The sequence below is a fragment of the Pseudophryne corroboree genome, chromosome 6, assembly GCF_028390025.1.
Source record: "Pseudophryne corroboree isolate aPseCor3 chromosome 6, aPseCor3.hap2, whole genome shotgun sequence".
Lineage (NCBI taxonomy): Eukaryota > Metazoa > Chordata > Amphibia > Anura > Myobatrachidae > Pseudophryne > Pseudophryne corroboree.
This window is the reverse complement of record NC_086449.1, coordinates 137,443,604-137,460,879: the sequence shown is the minus strand read 5'-3', so window position 1 is coordinate 137,460,879 and position 17,276 is coordinate 137,443,604. Positions and strand designations below refer to the sequence as shown.

At 47.1% G+C, this 17,276-nt stretch overlaps 1 protein-coding gene across 10 annotated transcripts in view; it reads left to right on the top strand.

Annotated features, from left to right (window-relative positions):
- Positions 1–369: 369 nt before the first annotated feature.
- STAMBP (STAM binding protein) overlaps positions 370–17,276 on the top strand; it is a 99,010-nt gene continuing 82,103 nt past the window's right edge. For 2 of the 10 annotated variants that reach the window (XM_063931886.1, XM_063931882.1), the window contains exons 1-2: positions 516–603; positions 4,562–4,786. In XM_063931886.1, coding sequence (XP_063787956.1) covers positions 539–603; positions 4,562–4,786 — 290 coding nt within the window. In that variant the 5' untranslated portion in view covers positions 516–538. The other 8 variants (XM_063931890.1, XM_063931889.1, XM_063931888.1 and 5 more) reach the window with 8 other exon arrangements.

The following is a 17,276-nucleotide window of genomic DNA, read 5'->3' as shown; positions in this document are numbered from 1 at the left end:
ATAATTATTATTAATAATAATAATAATGTTGTTAATATTATTATTAATAATAATAATAATATTAACAACAATAATAATAATAATAACAACAACAATAAATAAATAAAAATAATAATAATAATAATAATAATAATAATAATAATTATAATCAAATTGGCCATGCTAACATGTATATTGGACATGCCCAGAAGAGAGACATGTACAATAGTATTTAAATAATATCATTCTCCATATATTACCATTAAAATAATGTATAGAATTGTTTTACTAAAAATATTTAGATGCTATGATGTGATGACCTGATAACCATAGCAACTGTGCGTGTACAGAATTTTGCCCTCATTAAAAATGGCTGCCGCGGTCGCAGGGTAACGGAAGCATCACGTGAATCCCTCACAGCAGGTTTCCGTGTGACCAGGAGGAGAGCTGGTGAGGTGAGCATCATGTGACCCGGAAGTATGTGGTGACTGATGAGCAGCTGAGCAGCGACTGTCCGGTGAGCCGGTGATGGTGGATGAGGAGGTGACAGGGGGGCATTATGACATGGCCGCTGTGCTGTGCAGGGCAGGAGAGTGTCAGGGAGCGAGTAGTACTGCTATATAGGTAATCAAATCAGGAGTACGAGAGTTATGAAGTGAGGAGACTCGTACAGTAAGGAGAGGCTGTGTAATTTTACTCATGGGGGGGAGCACCTACAGTAATAACATACCCTATAACCCTTATGGTAGATGCTAGAATCAACACTTATACTTCCAATGTAAAAAATCGGTACAAAGCCCCTTTTTGGCAGGTACAAACCATAAAACAAAAGGTACTGTACCTACCAAAAAGATCCAGTTGGAGGGTATGTAATAAGGGGTGTGAGGAGAGGCTGTGTGATGTTACACATACTGTAGGAGGGACACATACAGTAATGAGAGGGTGTGAGGAGAGGCTGTGTGATGTTACAGATAGGGGAACACATACAGTAATGAGAGGGTGTAGGTTGTGTGATGTTATACATAGGAAGGGTACATACAGTAATGAGTGGTGTGAGGAGAGGCTGTGTGATGTTACACATAGGAAGGGTACATACAGTAATGAGTGGTGTGAGGAGAGGCTGTGTGATGTTACAGATAGGAGGAACACATACAGTAATGAGAGGGTGTGAGGAGAGGCTGTGTGATGTTACACATAGGAAGGGTACATACAGTAATGAGAGGGTGTGAGGAGAGGCTGTGTGATGTTACACATAGGATGGGTACATACAGTAATGAGAGGGTGTGAGGAGAGGCTGTGTGATGTTACAGATAGGGGAACACATACAGTAATGAGAGGGTGTGAGGAGAGGCTGTGTGATGTTACAGATAGGAGGAACACATACAGTAATGAGAGGGTGTGAGGAGAGGCTGTGTGACGTTACATGTAGGAGGGACATACACAGTAATGAGAGGGTGTGAGGAGAGGTTGTGTGATGTTACATGTAGGAGGGACACACAGTAATGAGAGGGTGTGAGGAGAGGCTGTGTGATGTTACAGATAGGAGGAACACATACAGTAATGAGAGGGTGTGAGGAGAGGCTGTGTGACGTTACATGTAGGAGGGACATACACAGTAATGAGAGGGTGTGAGGAGAGGCTGTGTGATGTTACACATACTGTAGGAGGGACACATACAGTAATGAGAGGGTGTGAGGAGAGGCTGTGTGATGTTACAGATAGGGGAACACATACAGTAATGAGAGGGTGTAGGCTGTGTGATGTTATACATAGGAAGGGTACATACAGTAATGAGTGGTGTGAGGAGAGGCTGTGTGATGTTACACATAGGAAGGGTACATACAGTAATGAGTGGTGTGAGGAGAGGCTGTGTGATGTTACAGATAGGGGAACACATACAGTAATGAGAGGGTGTGAGGAGAGGCTGTGTGATGTTACAGATAGGAGGAACACATACAGTAATGAGAGGGTGTGAGGAGAGGCTGTGTGATGTTACAGATAGGGGAACACATACAGTAATGAGAGGGTGTAGGCTGTGTGATGTTATACATAGGAAGGGTACATACAGTAATGAGTGGTGTGAGGAGAGGCTGTGTGATGTTACACATAGGAAGGGTACATACAGTAATGAGTGGTGTGAGGAGAGGCTGTGTGATGTTACAGATAGGGGAACACATACAGTAATGAGAGGGTGTGAGGAGAGGCTGTGTGATGTTACAGATAGGAGGAACACATACAGTAATGAGAGGGTGTGAGGAGAGGCTGTGTGACGTTACATGTAGGAGGGACATACACAGTAATGAGAGGGTGTGAGGAGAGGCTGTGTGATGTTACATGTAGGAGGGACACACAGTAATGAGAGGGTGTGAGGAGAGGCTGTGTGATGTTACAGATAGGAGGAACACATACAGTAATGAGAGGGTGTGAGGAGAGGCTGTGTGACGTTACATGTAGGAGGGACATACACAGTAATGAGAGGGTGTGAGGAGAGGCTGTGATGTTACACATAGGAAGGGTACATACAGTAATGAGAGGGTGTGAGGAGAGGCTGTGTGATGTTACAGATAGGGGAACACATACAGTAATGAGAGGGTGTAGGCTGTGTGATGTTACACATAGGAAGGGTACATACAGTAATGAGAGGGTGTGAGGAGAGGCTGTGTGATGTTACACATAGGAAGGGTACATACAGTAATGAGAGGGTGTGAGGAGAAGCTGTGTGATGTTACATGTAGGAGGGACACACAGTAATGAGAGGGTGTGAGGAGAGGCTGTGTGATGTTACAGATAGGAGGAACACATACAGTAATGAGAGGGTGTGAGGAGAGGCTGTGTGACGTTACATGTAGGAGGGACATACACAGTAATGAGAGGGTGTGAGGAGAGGCTGTGTTATGTTACATGTAGGATGGACACATACAGTAATGAGAGGGTGTGAGGAGAAGCTGTGTGATGTTACATGTAGGAGGGACACATAGTAATGAGAGGGTGTGAGGAGAGGCTGTGTGATGTTACAGATAGGAGGAACACATACAGTAATGAGAGGGTTTGAGAGGAGAGGCTGTGTGATGTTACATGTAGGAGGGACACATACAGCAATGAGAGGGTGTGAGGAGAAGCTGTGTGATGTTACAGATAGGAGGAACACATACAGTAATGAGAGGGTGTGAGGAGAGGCTGTGTGATGTTACATGTAGGAGGGACACACAGTAATGAGAGGGTGTGAGGAGAGGCTGTGTGATGTTACAGATAGGAGGAACACATACAGTAACGAGTAGTGTGAGGAGAGGCTGTGTGATGTTACATGTAGGAGGGACACATGCTGTAATGAGAGGGTGTGAGGAGAGGCTGTGTGATGTTACAGATAGGGGAACACATACAGTAACGAGTGGTGTGAGGAGAGGCTGTGTGATGTTACATGTAGGAGGGACACATACAGTAATGAGTGGTGTGAGGAGAAGCTGTGTGATGTTACACATAGGAAGGGTACATACAGTAATGAGAGGGTGTGAGGAGAAGCTGTGTAATGTTACATGTAGGAGGGACACACAGTAATGAGAAGGTGTGAGGAGAGGCTGTGTGATGTTACATGTAGGAGGGACACACAGTAATGAGGGTGTGAGGAGAGGCTGTGTGATGTTACATGTAGGAGGGACACATACAGTAATGAGAGGGGTGTAAGGAGAAGCTGTGTGATGTTACATGTAGGAGGGACACATACAGTAATGAGAGGGTGTGAGGAGAGGCTGTGTGATGTTACATGTAGGAGGGACACACAGTAATGAGAGGGTGTGAGGAGAGGCTGTGTGATGTTACATGTAGGAGGGACACATACAGTAATGAGAGGGGTGTAAGGAGAAGCTGTGTGATGTTACATGTAGGAGGGACACATACAGTAATGAGAGGGTGTGAGGAGAGGCTGTGTGATGTTACAAATAGGAGGAACACATACAGTAACGAGTGGTGTGAGGAGAGGCTGTGTGATGTTACAGATAGGAGGAACACATACAGTAATGAGTGGTGTGAGGAGAAGCTGTGTGATGTTACACATACAGGAGGGAATATATATAAAGTAATGAGAGATGTCAAGAGAGACTGTGTGATATTAAACATAGGCAGAACGCATACAGCATAGGTTCTCAAGCTCGGTCCTCATTACCCCAAACAGTTAATGTTTTCCCGGTCTCATCAAAGAATCGCAAGTTAAATAATTAGGTCCACCTGTGGATCTTTTAAAATGTCTCAGTGAGTAATAAATACACCTGTGCACCTGCTAGGTTACCTGGAAAATGTGAACTGTCTGCGGTCCTGAGGACCAAGTTTGAGAACCTATGCTATGGTAATGAGGGGGTGTGAGAAGAGGCTGTGTGATGTTACACATAGGTGGGACACACAGTAATGAGGGATGTGAGGAAAAGCTGTGCGATGTTGGTTCAGTTTACCCTTGTTAGGTGTCTTTTTGCTAAAGTGAAATATGTTATTGGCAACCTATGTTTAGAATGTGAGCTTTTAGTTCACTTTATAATGTGATTGTGAGTCTGTTCGCAGCCTGGTGACTTTTGAACTGTTGTTTGTTTCTTAGCTCCATCCCCCAATATCTCACCATGCCAGAATACAGTGATACCAGCCTCCCTCCAGAGGAAAGGATACGGGCTCTGGTATTAAAGGGGACGTCGGTGGAAGTCAATGATGATATCCCTCCCAAACGTTACTATCGATCCGGTGTTGAATTGATTCGTATGGCCAATGTGTACGCAGGGGAGGGGAACACAGAAAATGCCTTTATCTTATACAACAAGTATATCACGTAAGTGTCTGCTAATTTGCACGTTTTATGTTGCAACATTTCAAAGAGACTCTCATAACCCACATCTTTATCAAAGCCTGTCCACTCTCATCATAACCCACCACTTTAAGTCCTTGCACACTGATTCACCTGTCGGTGTCTCCCATGGTAGTCTACTCCTTTCCCATAGATTGCAAGCTCTCACGAGCAGGGCTCTTATCATTCAACAAAGAGCGACTCTGAAAATGTCTTCTGCTACCTTCAACATTTTTTGTATTGATCTCAGTATTTGCATATACTGTATGTAGTTAATGACTACCATGTTTTAATTTATGCACTGTTGATGGAATTCAATTGTTATTTGTGCCGGCGTACAGCCACCGGAGCTGACATTCCTGCTCACAGCTATCCATGCTGGATAGCAAAAATGAGTGTGAAGCAACACATTTGGGCGCCTAAGCGGTCCTTCTCGCATCACGCCTAGCACTTTGGACATGCTTAGCCATTTTATGTGGCTAAATCCAGTCTCTCTGGGTGCAATCAGCGCAAAACCCCCCAAAACAAACAATTGAATTGCGCCCTGTGATCTCCCGTCACTTTAGAAGGGAGATCGGGCAGGCAAAACAATTGACTTTCCCCCCATTATGTCCTGTTATATTTGCACTGTATATGAACTTTTGTAAATCTGTGTGGATTACATCTGGTGGGTAACAAATAAATAATAATAATAGTAGCAGTAATATAGCACGCAATGCAGCAGCATGCTAACTAATATCGAAATTGCTAGGCCTATGTTGTCAGGTAAAATAGACTGACAGACATTTTATCTGCCAGCCTAAATCAAGCAGAGTTTGTGAGGTATTTCACAGTGTTTGTTCACAATATTTGCGTCCCTCTCCTAGAATAAACAAACATTCCTCCAGCACAGTAGGGTGTTTCAGAGCTAAGTAAATATTCCGTCACTTGTAACCTCTGAGGATATTGTGACTGCTCACCGCAGTCATTGGCTGCTTTAAGCAGTCGACTGAGGACTATAAAATAAAATAATTGACTGTCACAAAGCAGGGAAAGTCATACAGTCAGTGGCAACTGTTGAATTCAAGGCTAGATCTGGAAGACCCCGAAACATCTGCAAAATAATTGCTTTTAAACCTGTCAATTTTGCAAAGCTGAATACTACAGCTGCAGTGTCCTGCAGAAAGGGTTACTTGCTTTTATACGTTTAGAAAAAAAATAAGCACTGTAAGAAAAGAGCAACTTGACGACCATTAAACATTGGACCTGATATCATTTAGGGTTGTGCAGAGGCCAGTGACCCAGAAATATTCTCCATCGGAAAGAAGAATAGATTCCACTAAATGTCAACTAGTACTAGATGCTGATGTCCCAGAACTGGTGAGAAAATTGACTCTGAAAAGAGATGGGATATTTCAGCGAGACAACTATCCAAAACATACCTTACATTCAACCATGAAGAAAAGATTCTTATTCTGATATAGCCCCCACAGCACTCAGTTAAATGTCTCGGACATGCAGCTTGGCTCGGCATGGAGTAGCAGCTGCAAGCTGTAGCTCCTCACGAACATCCTGACTATCTATCCTGTTCCCTGACATATGCCACTCAGAAACTGCTGTGCAGAGACGATTTAAAGTGCTGAACACACTGATCTTGGGGGGTCATTCCCACCCGATCGTTCGCAGTTTATTGCAGTGCAGCGATCGGGTCGGAAATGCTCCTGTGCCGGCGCCGTAGTGCACCGGCGCATGCCGGACGGCCGAAGGTCGTCGTTCCCTAGCGATCACCTCTGCCTGAATGACAGGCAGAAGCAGTCGGTGGGCGGCGCGGTGCAATGCTTTTGTACTTGTGCAGGCGGGGGACAGACAGAGCAGGGGGACGCCCTGTGCTGGGCGTCCCCCCGCTTGTCTGGGAACATGATCTAAGGTAGTTAGAGCCAGAGTTTGGTTTTCAGCTGATTCCCCCCCCCCCCAGTATATATAAATGGAGAGCGCTGGTCAGTGAAGTGGCCCATCATGAACGACATATGTTTAAGATACGTGGCTCTATCTCCATATTTTCGAAAAAAATGGGATAGTTGGTGTAACTCCAGGTTGGGCAGGAATCAGGTTTTTTTTTTACCAGACTCCCTTCACGATTGATCTCCTGCTGTGTGATTTTCGAAATAATATATTAATGTTGTTTCTGACATTAACGTGTTACTATTTCCTATTATGGACACTGTGTGAACATTAGTGTCAGCTTCATGTGGACTTTTTCTACTTTGTTACGTAAAAAAGGCGCTCAGGCACATGTTATTTTATTGATACCCTTCTTTATTGATGGCAATTCTATTGTTTTTCTTGTTACTGCTGTTGCCTCCTTAGGCGGTTTTTTTTTTCTGTGCTGTAATCTGAAAAATTAATAATAAAATATTACATGTCTCGGACATGCAGAGCATACAGTAAGACCTAAGAAGATGATGCTGGAAGAGACACAAATGGGGAATCCAATTAGCTGCGAAAAATGGAAATTTTTTACACGTACTTTACCGATTTTTTTTCACAAATATTTTTTTCGGCAATCCTATTAAGAAAAAATACATTTTCTCACGAAAAGCACACAGTTCAAGTGAAACGTGTGTTTTTGCGGTCGCAGACCTGTTTCTCTAACGTCCTAGAGGATGCTGGGACTCCGTAAGGACCATGGGGAATAGACGGGCTCCGCAGGAGACATGGGCACTTTAAGAAAGAACTGAACTCTGGGTGTGCACTGGCTCCTCCCTCTATGCCCCTCCTCCAGACCTCCGTTTTAGACTGTGCCCAGAGGAAGATGGGTGCACTGCAGGGAGCTCTCCTGAGTTTCCTGCAAAGAAAGCATTTTGTTAGGTTTTTTTCTTATTTTCAGGGAGCTCTGCTGGCAACAGACTCCCTGCATCAAGGGACTGAGGAGAGAGGAGCAGACCTACTTAAATGATAGGCTCTGCTTCTCGGCTACTGGACACCATTAGCTCCAGAGGGAGTGGAATACAGGTTCGTCCTGGGCGTTCATCCCAGAGCCGCGCCGCCGTTCTCCTCAGAGAGCCGGAAGAAACGAAGAAAGAAGACTACTGAGGCGACAGAAGCCTTCGGGTGCTTCACTGAGGTAAAGCACAGCACTGCAGCTGTGCGTCATTGCTCCCATACACAGGGGGGGCGCCCTGGGCAGCAATAGAATACCTCTCCTATGGCAGATGACTATATACATGTACAGGTGGGCACTGTACATGTATGTAAAAGAGCCCCCGCCATATTTTATTAAGTTTGAGTGGGACAGAAGCCCGCCGCCGAGGGGGCAGGTCTTCTCCCTCAGCACTCACCAGCGCCATTTTCTCTCCACAGCACCGCTGAGAGGAAGCTCCCCGGACTCTCCCCTGCTTACACACGGTGAAAGAGGGTTTTAAAGTAGAGGGGGGGCACATATTTGGCGATTATACATTACAGCAGCGCTACTGGGTAAACATTCTGTGTTTTTTTCTGGGTCATATAGCGCTGGGGTGTGTGCTGGCATACTCTCTCTCTGTCTCTCCAAAGGGCCTAGGAGGGAACCTGTCTTCAGATAAGAGATTCCCTGTGTGTGTGTGGAGTGTGTCGGTACGCGTGTGTCGACATGTTTGACGATGAAGGCTCACCTAAGGAGGAGGGGGAGTGCATGATTGTCAGGTCGCCGTCGGCAACGCCGACACCGGACTGGGTGGATAAGTGGAATGTCTTGAATGCAAATGTAAATTTATTGCATGAGAGGTTAGACAAGGTGGAGGCTAGGGAGCAGTCAGGTAGTCAGACCATGCCTGCCCCAGTGGCACCGGGACCTTCTGGGTCTCAAAAACGCACTATCTCCCAGATTACTGACACAGATACCACACGGATTCAGATTCTAGTGTCGACTATGAGGATGCAAAAATTACAGCCAAAGGTGGCAAAAGGTATTCGTTACATGATTATTGCCATTAAAGAGGTTTTGCATATCACTGAAGAACCCCCTGTCCCTGACACGAGGGTGCACATGTATAAAGGGAAAAAGCCTGAGGTCACTTTTCCGTCCTCATTTGAGCTAAGCGAATTGTGCGAAAAGGCTTGGGAATCTCCAGATAGGAGACTACAAGTTCCCAAAAGGATTTTTATGGCGTATCCCTTTCCACAAAAGGACAGGATACGATGGGAATCTTCGCCTAAAGTAGACAAGGCGCTGACACGCTTATCCAAGAAGGTGGAGCTGCCTTCCCAGGATACAGCTACCCTCAAGGATCCTGCTGATCGTAAGCAGGAGGTTACCATGAAGTACATTTACACACATTCCGGTACTATTGTTAGACCGGCTATGGCATCGGCCTGGGTTTGTAGTGCTGTCGCAGCATGGACAGATTCCTTATCTACGGAGATTGACACCCTAGATAAGGATACTATTCTAATGACCCTAGAGCATATCAAAGATGCTGCTTTATATATGAGGGATGCTCAAAGAGACAACTGTTTACTAAGCTCCAGAATAAATGCTATGTCTATTTCTGCTAGGCGACTCTTGTGGACCCGACAGTGGTCGGGGGATGCCGACTCAAAGCGGCATATGGAGTCCTTGCCTTACAAGGGGGAGGAATTTGTTTGGAGAAGGGGCTTCCCTGGGGGAGTCAGCTCAAGTGGGGGCACGTGTTCGACTTTTCGGCCAAGTCTGGGTTCACTCACAGGTGGATCCCTGGGCAATAGAGATTGTTTCTCAGGGATACAGGCTGGAATTCGAAGAGGTGCCTCCTTGCCGGTTTTTCAAATCGGCTCTGCCAGCTTCTCCGTCAGAGAGGGAGTTAGTGTTGACTGCAATTCGAAAATTGTATCTTCAACAGGTGATCATCAAAGTTCCTCTTCTCCAGCAAGGAAAGGGGTATTACTCTACCCTGTTTGTGGTCCCGAAACCGGACGGTTCGGTCAGACCCATTTTGAATCTAAAATCCCTAAATCTGTACTTGAAAAGGTTCAAGTTCAAGATGGAATCACTCAGAGCGGTCATCGCCAGCCTGGAAGGGGGAGATTGGATGGTGTCCCTGGACATAAAGGATGCATACCTTCATGTTCCGATTTTCCCTCCTCACCAGGCGTTCCTGAGATTTGCAGTACAGGACTGTCATTACCAATTTCAGACGTTGCCGTTTGGGCTTTCCACGGCCCCGAGAATTTTCACCAAGGTAATGGCGGAAATGATAGTGCTCCTGCGCAAGCAGGGTGTCACAATTATCCCATACTTGGACGATCTCCTCATAAAGGCGAGATCTCGGGAGAAGTTACTGAACAGCGTGTCACTGTCTGTGAAGACGTTACAGCAGCACGGTTGGATTCTCAATCTTCCGAAGTCCCAATTGGTTCCTACAACGCGTCTGACCTTTTTGGGCCTGATTCTGGACACAGACCAGAAAAAGGTTTTTCTTCCGATGGAAAAGGCTCAGGAGCTCATGGCTCTGGTCAGGAACTTATTAAAGCCAAAAAAGGTTTCGGTACATCACTGCACACGTGTCCTGGGGAAGATGGTGGCATCTTACGAGGCCATCCCCTTCGGCAGGTTCCATGCGAGGACTTTTCAAAGATTTATGTGGCCAGAACAGAAAGGGTCAGGAAAACAGAAGCATTGTTTGTTCTATATGCTGCCAATAAGGTTGGCGCTCCTGCTTCAATGCAGACTATTGCTCGCTGGATCTGTAACACGATTCAGCAGGCGCATTCTTCGGCAGGATTGCCGTTGCCAAAATCAGTTAGGGCCCATTCCACTAGGAAAGTGGGTACTTCCTGGGTGGCTGCCCGAGGGGTCTCGGCTTTACAGTTGTGCCGAGCAGCTACTTGGTTTGGCTCAATCACCTTTGCAAAGTTCTATAAGTTTGATACCCTGGCTGAGGAGGACCTCCTGTTTGTTCAATCGGTGCTGCAGAGTCATCCGCACTCTCCCGCCCGTTTGGGAGCTTTGGTATAATCCCCATGGTCCTTACGCAGTCCCAGCATCCTCTAGGACGTTAGAGAAAATAAGATTTTACACCTACCGGTAAATCTATTTCTCGTAGTCCGTAGAGGATGCTGGGCGCCCGTCCCAAGTGCGGACTTCTTTTGCAAGACTTGTATATAGTTATTGCTTACATAAGGGTTATGTTGTAGTTTCATCGGTTTGGACCGAGACTATATTGGTTTGTTCATACTGTTAACTGGGTAGTTTATCACAAGTTATACGGTGTGATTGGTGTGGCTGGTATGAATCTTGCCCTTGGATTATCAAAATCCTTTCCTCGTAGTGTCCATCTCCTTTGGGCACAGTTTCTCTAACTGAGGTCTGGAGGAGGGGCATAGAGGGAGGAGCCAGTGCACACCCAGAGTTCAGTTCTTTCTTAAAGTGCCCATGTCTCCTGCGGAGCCCGTCTATTCCCCATGGTCCTTACGGAGTCCCAGCATCCTCTACGGACTACGAGAAATAGATTTACCGGTAGGTGTAAAATCTTATTTTTTCTCACGAATGTGGGGCTGCTCTCGGGGAATTTGTTTTGCCTGCCCGAGGCAGGTGAAACAAAATCCACAATAAGTGGAGGCGCGTGCCAGCTTTTCTGGGCTAATTGGATAGCCCCAGGTGAATACTTTACATTAGCCACAAGAAAATATTGTGGCTAATTGGATATCGCTTTTAGCTGGTTACAAAAAATGCTTAGAAGCTGTGATTTCTGCCAAACGATGGGTCGCACTGACAGACGGGGTGCCCCAACCTTTGCAGATGCCACATTCACGGTAGTTCATGCTGTGAATAGTAATTGTGCAGGAATATTTCCTGCACCTACTGTAGGTTGTGTTCAGTTCTCAGCAAAACATGCAATTTGACCATATGGGGTCTCAAATGTTTGCCTACAGCTGTATATACATTTTGTCATGGAAGGATCCCTCTGCCTTCCGTTTGCAGATTCTTTTGCTGGTTTTCCTTCTTTCTCTAAATCCTAGTGGATACTGGGGAATAGTGTATTACCATGGGATATAGATCGGGTCCACTGGAGCCTGGCACTTTAAGAAATTAATAGTGTGTGCTGGCTTCTCCCCTCTATGCCCCTCCTAGCAGACTCAGTTTAGAAAATGTGCCCAAGGAGCCGGGTGCATTTCTGTTGCTCTCCAGAGAGTTTTCTTCAGAAATTTCTTTTAGTTTATTATTTTCAGGCACACTGTTTGGCAACCAGTCTGCCTGCTTCGTGGGACTTAAGGGGGGGACCGAACCAACTTCCTAAGAGTTAATGGTTCGTAATCCCAGCTGACAGGACACTGAGCTCCTGGGGTGCTGTTTCTCACATCCCCAGGTTGTGAGCCCACGCCGACAGCATGCCGAAGTCGACGCAGTGCGGTGAGTGTTACACCGGGGTCCCGGTAAGCGGGTCCCTGGTGCATATTGGCAGCATGAATGGACAGTGTTCACCTGGCTCCGGGCCGCAGTGCACACTGAGTGCCCAGACTGGCAGCAGGGTGAACTGGGGCTGTGTATTCTCGTTTTCACACTTTTTATAGAGAAAGCCAGTATAAAAATAATGCAGGGACAGCGCCATCATTCAGGCGGAGCTTCCCGGAGAGCGGGACCAGAAGCGAAACGGCGCCATTTCCTGCTGCTGCTGATGCCCAGGCTGTACGCGGAGACTGTTACTCCAGGACCCACTGAATCACCACTGTAACTGGTACCAGGGGGTTATAGCGAAGGGGGGAGCTCATAATCAGTGGTTCTACTGCTCTGTGGAAAATTACACTCAAAGGATACCCAGCGGGGCGCTGCTCAGTCTGTGGTGTAGTGTCCTGGTTCCAAGTTCTCTCTGTGTTTCTCCATTCAGCGTAGTCTGGGTTAGTGTGCATATCTCACTAATACTGTGTTTTCATACTAATCTGTGTGTTACTACTCAAGCATGTCTGCAAGCAAGTCTGTGTGTACTTTATGCAAGGCTAGCTTTACACCTTCCCACAGGGGTCACTTATGTGTACGCAATACTCAATTCCTTCACAAGGTAGTGATGTGCAGGAACCAGAGTGGATGGAATCATTTAAAACTATGATTTCCAATATTAATTCAGAGATAGCTATGGCTAAGCAAGAAAGGCAAACCCTGAAACAAACTATGGACACATTTATGGTAACTGCTACCGACCAGAGACAGGCTCTTCAGCCCCCCCTGTTGGTCTCTCAAAAACGCACTCTCCCTCACTTATTACAATCTGACTCTGATTCTGAACTACCAGAGCTTGAGGAAGGAGAGGCTGAGGTGGACAAGGATGATTCCCTGTCCCCGGGTGTTGAAGCCCTCATTTATGCCATTAGAGAGGTGCTCAATATCCCTAATAAGGAGGAAGAACAGGCAGAGAAATTGTATTTTAATGTGAAACCAAAGTCCTCTGCAACCAGATTCCCTGGCTAGGGCAGCATGGATAAATCCTGACAAGAAATTTATTACCCCTAAACGGGTGTTAAATTCATTCCTTTTCCCTACAGAGGATAAAAATGTCTGGGAAACCCTGCTGACAGTAGATACCTCTGTGTCCAGGCTATCACGTAAGATCGTTTTACCTGTACCTGGGGCTGTTTCCCTTAAAGACCCAGCTGATCGCAAAATTGAAACCACTCTTAAATCAATTTATACCGCAGCAGGTGTAGCCCAACTCCCTACCATAGTATGTGGCTGGATTTCTAGAGCCATGGTGAAATGGTCTGATCATATTCTGAATGGGTTACTTACACTACCTCAAGATGAGATAGTTACATTACTACAACACATCCAAGATGCTGCGAACTTTGTGTGAGGCTGTTAAGGAACTTAGTATCATTAACGGCCGTACCACTGCTATGGCAGTATTGGCTCGTAGAGCCCTGTGGCTATGTCAATGGTCAGCTGATGCTGATTATAAAAAAGGGGTTGAAAACCTTCCTTTTACAGGTGCCTTGTTTGGAGCAGAACTGAACAAGTGATATCTCGGGCAACTGCAGGTAAATCTACATTTCTCTAACGTCCTAGTGGATGCTGGGGACTCCGTAAGGACCATGGGGAATAGACGGGCTCCGCAGGAGACATGGGCACTTTAAGAAAGAATTTAGATTCTGGTGTGCTCTGGCTCCTCCCTCTGTCCCTCCTCCAGACCCCAGTTTGAATCTGTGCCCGGACGAGCTGGGTGCTGTTCAGTGAGCTCTCCTGAGCTTGCTGTAAGAAAGAATTTTGTTAGGTTTTTTATTTTCAGGGAGCTCTGCTGGCAACAGACTCCCTGCATCGTGGGACAGAGGGGAGAGAAGCAGCCCTACTCTCTGAAGATAGGTCCTGCTTCTTAGGCTACTGGACACCATTAGCTCCAGAGGGATCGTACACAGGATCTCACCCTCGTCGTCCGATCCCAGAGCCGCGCCGCCGTCCCCCTCGCAGAGCCGGAAGACAGAAGCCGGGTGAGTATGAGAAGCAAAGAAGACTTCGAAATCGGCGGCAGAAGACTCCGTTCTTCACATGAGGTAACGCACAGCACTGCAGCTGTGCGCCATTGCTCCATACACACCTCACATACTCCGGTCACTGTAAGGGTGCAGGGCGCAGGGGGGGGCGCCCTGGGCAGCGTATGGACCTCTGTTGGCAAAAGTAAACATATATGGGGGCGTGGCCACGGCAGCACAGGAGTAGGAAGCAGATCCCGGGAGCTCCCTGGATTAAACATCCTCCTGTAATATCCTGGCCCCTTTGGTGTGCCTGAATACCCTGCTTTTTCTTCCCTACGCTGCAGGGCACCGGCAGGCGATTTCCCCGCTCTCCCCGGGGTCTGTACGGCCGAGGAGACATACTTCCGGATTTGCGGCCTATACCTCCTCCGGATCCCCGGCCTCAATTTTGGAGATTCCCGGCCCCACTGCTATGGACTGCTGCTTCCAGTCATAGAGGGAACACTCTCACTTAAAGGCTGACTGATATGTAACTGGTGAGTGACTTCTACCTCCTGGGATCAAATTACACTTTGACTTCAGTTGCTGTCTTATTTTACATACTAAATAACTGCATCGCTCCTGCTCTCACCTATATTCTGGGACGCTGCCAGTACTTTCTTTTACATTTGCCTACTACTTTGGAGACCAGCTGCGGATGTGTTTCTGCTTATTACAACCCTAAAATTCACTCATTGCTGAAGTCTCCTTCTACGCTTTCGACCTGAGATTATACCGGAGTGTCTGTTACTACCTATTGTCCGTCATGGTTCGGGACGGCCAGCGCACGGCTGCGGCGAAGCTGGAGAAATTTGCCAGACAACCTAACCCACTAAACCAACGGGCCTCGCAGGCCGCTTCGCAGGGGGCCTCTCCGTCCCACTCCTACTCCCCATCTGCAACAGCTGCTGAATCCCCTAACACACCCGCAGCTCCATCTCTTCAACAAGTGCTGGAGGCAATAGCTGGATCGGAACAGCGTCTTTCAGATAAGATGGAGAAAGTGCAGTGTGATCTCTCACTGCTTCGGCAGGACGTCCAGCGCATACGAGAGAGAGTGGGAGAGGCAGAAACCCGTGTCTCGAATCTGGAGGATATGTGCGGTCCTATGAAACAATCTATTTCCACGGTAACCCAGCAAGTAACATCCCTTCAATCCAAATTACTAGACATGGAGGGTCGGCTGCGTAGAAATAATGTGCGATTTGTGGGCCTGCCGGAGAAGGAGGAGGGCTCCCAGCCTGAGGTCTTCCTGGAGTCATGGCTTCAGGAACTGTACGGCGCTGAATCCTTCACGGCACAGTTTACGGTGGAGCGTGCACACCGGATACCATCTCGTCCTCTACCTCCTGGCGCCCCTCCGCGCACCTTCATCCCCAAATTTCTGCATTATAAGGACCGTGACTCGGTCCTCCGGTTGGGACGCACAAAAGGCCCCCTTACCAGAAACGGGGTTACCGTGTCTGCTTTTCCTGATTTTGCCGCGGAAGTCCAGAAGGATCGAGCCCAGTTTATGCCTATCAAGAGGCGCCTCAGAGACCTGAACGTCTCCTACTCTATGCTATTCCCCTCCCGACTCCGGGTGGTAGCGGACGGGGAAACCAAATTCTTCAATTCCCCTAGAGAGGCGGCCCAATGGCTGGACAGATATGCTCCGGGAGCGCGCCAGATGGCCCAGGATTGAGGCCCTGCACTGTCTAATGATCGGTTGGGACCACCAGAGGCATCTACCCATTGTCCAGGGAGCCCCCCCTTGGCGTTGGTGGCTCAGGACTTTTCTTTTCTTTCTCTTGATCGCTTGACTTTGGTTAAGGGTTTTGTTTAGTATTTAGCCCTTGAGAGATAGAAACGATAGTTTGGGATTTAAGTATGCCGAAGTTAGGGGTGGTATACGGGGAGGGGGGGAGAGTTCAGCGAACAGCTTGTTGCTGTGCCTTACACAAGTTTTTTTCTTTCTATAGTTTGTTATTTTTCTCATGCTTAAATTTGTTTTGGAGTACATTCATTTTGATGTGGGAAGTATGTCTGATGCATTGGATACTGTCGATTAAGGATCAGGGATTGAGTAGTATAGCACTGTTATTACCCTCACTAACAATTTCCAGGAATATTCGCTGGACTGTATCTTTAGGTTACTACATAGAATATTACCAGATCTATGGCTAATTTGAAATTTCTGACATGGAATGTTCGAGGTTTAAATAATAAGATAAAGCGTTCCTTAGTATTAACTACACTTCGGAAATATGGCCCGGATGTTTCATGTCTCTGCGAGACTCACTTGGAGGGGAATAGGTTACTGTCACTTAGAAGACCCTGGGTGGGCTGGGCCTATCACGCTTCTCACTCCTCTTCCTCCAGGGGTGTGTCAATCCTGATAAAGAAATCGGTCCAATTTGAGCTGGTATCGGTCAAGACTGACAAATACGGTCGATTTGTGTTCCTTGAATGTAGACTAAGTTCCCAACCCTACTACATACTGGCGGTTTATATCCCCCCCCCATTCTCGTACGATGTACTACAGCAAGCCGCTTCATTCATAGCCTCCTCTCCGGACACCCCGGTAATCTGCTTGGGTGACTTTAACAATGTCATGAATTTAGCTTTAGACAGATGGCGCTCTCCGCAGGCTGCTGGGGTCCGCTCTAGTCCTACTAAATTTGCTGATATTCTGAATAATTTGCAGTGGGTGGATGTGTGGAGAGCTCGGCACCCTACGACTAGACAGTTTTCATGCTTCTCTGGCACGCATGGTTCGTTCTCCAGGATCGATCTGACCCTACTCTCCCCCTTTCTTCTCCCTAGGGTGGTTGACGTCCAATACGAGGCACGGGGTATATCTGATCACTCCCCTATGGTGTTGACTCTCGCTATGGTGAGCCAGAGGGGTCAATCTTATTGGAAACTGCATCCTTCCTGGCTGCTGCAAATAGGTGACTGCTCTGACCAGGTGACTCAGTGGGAGGGATACTTTACTGACAATGTAGGCTCGGCCCCCGGAACAGTGGTTTGGGATTCATTTAAGGCATTCCTAAGGGGA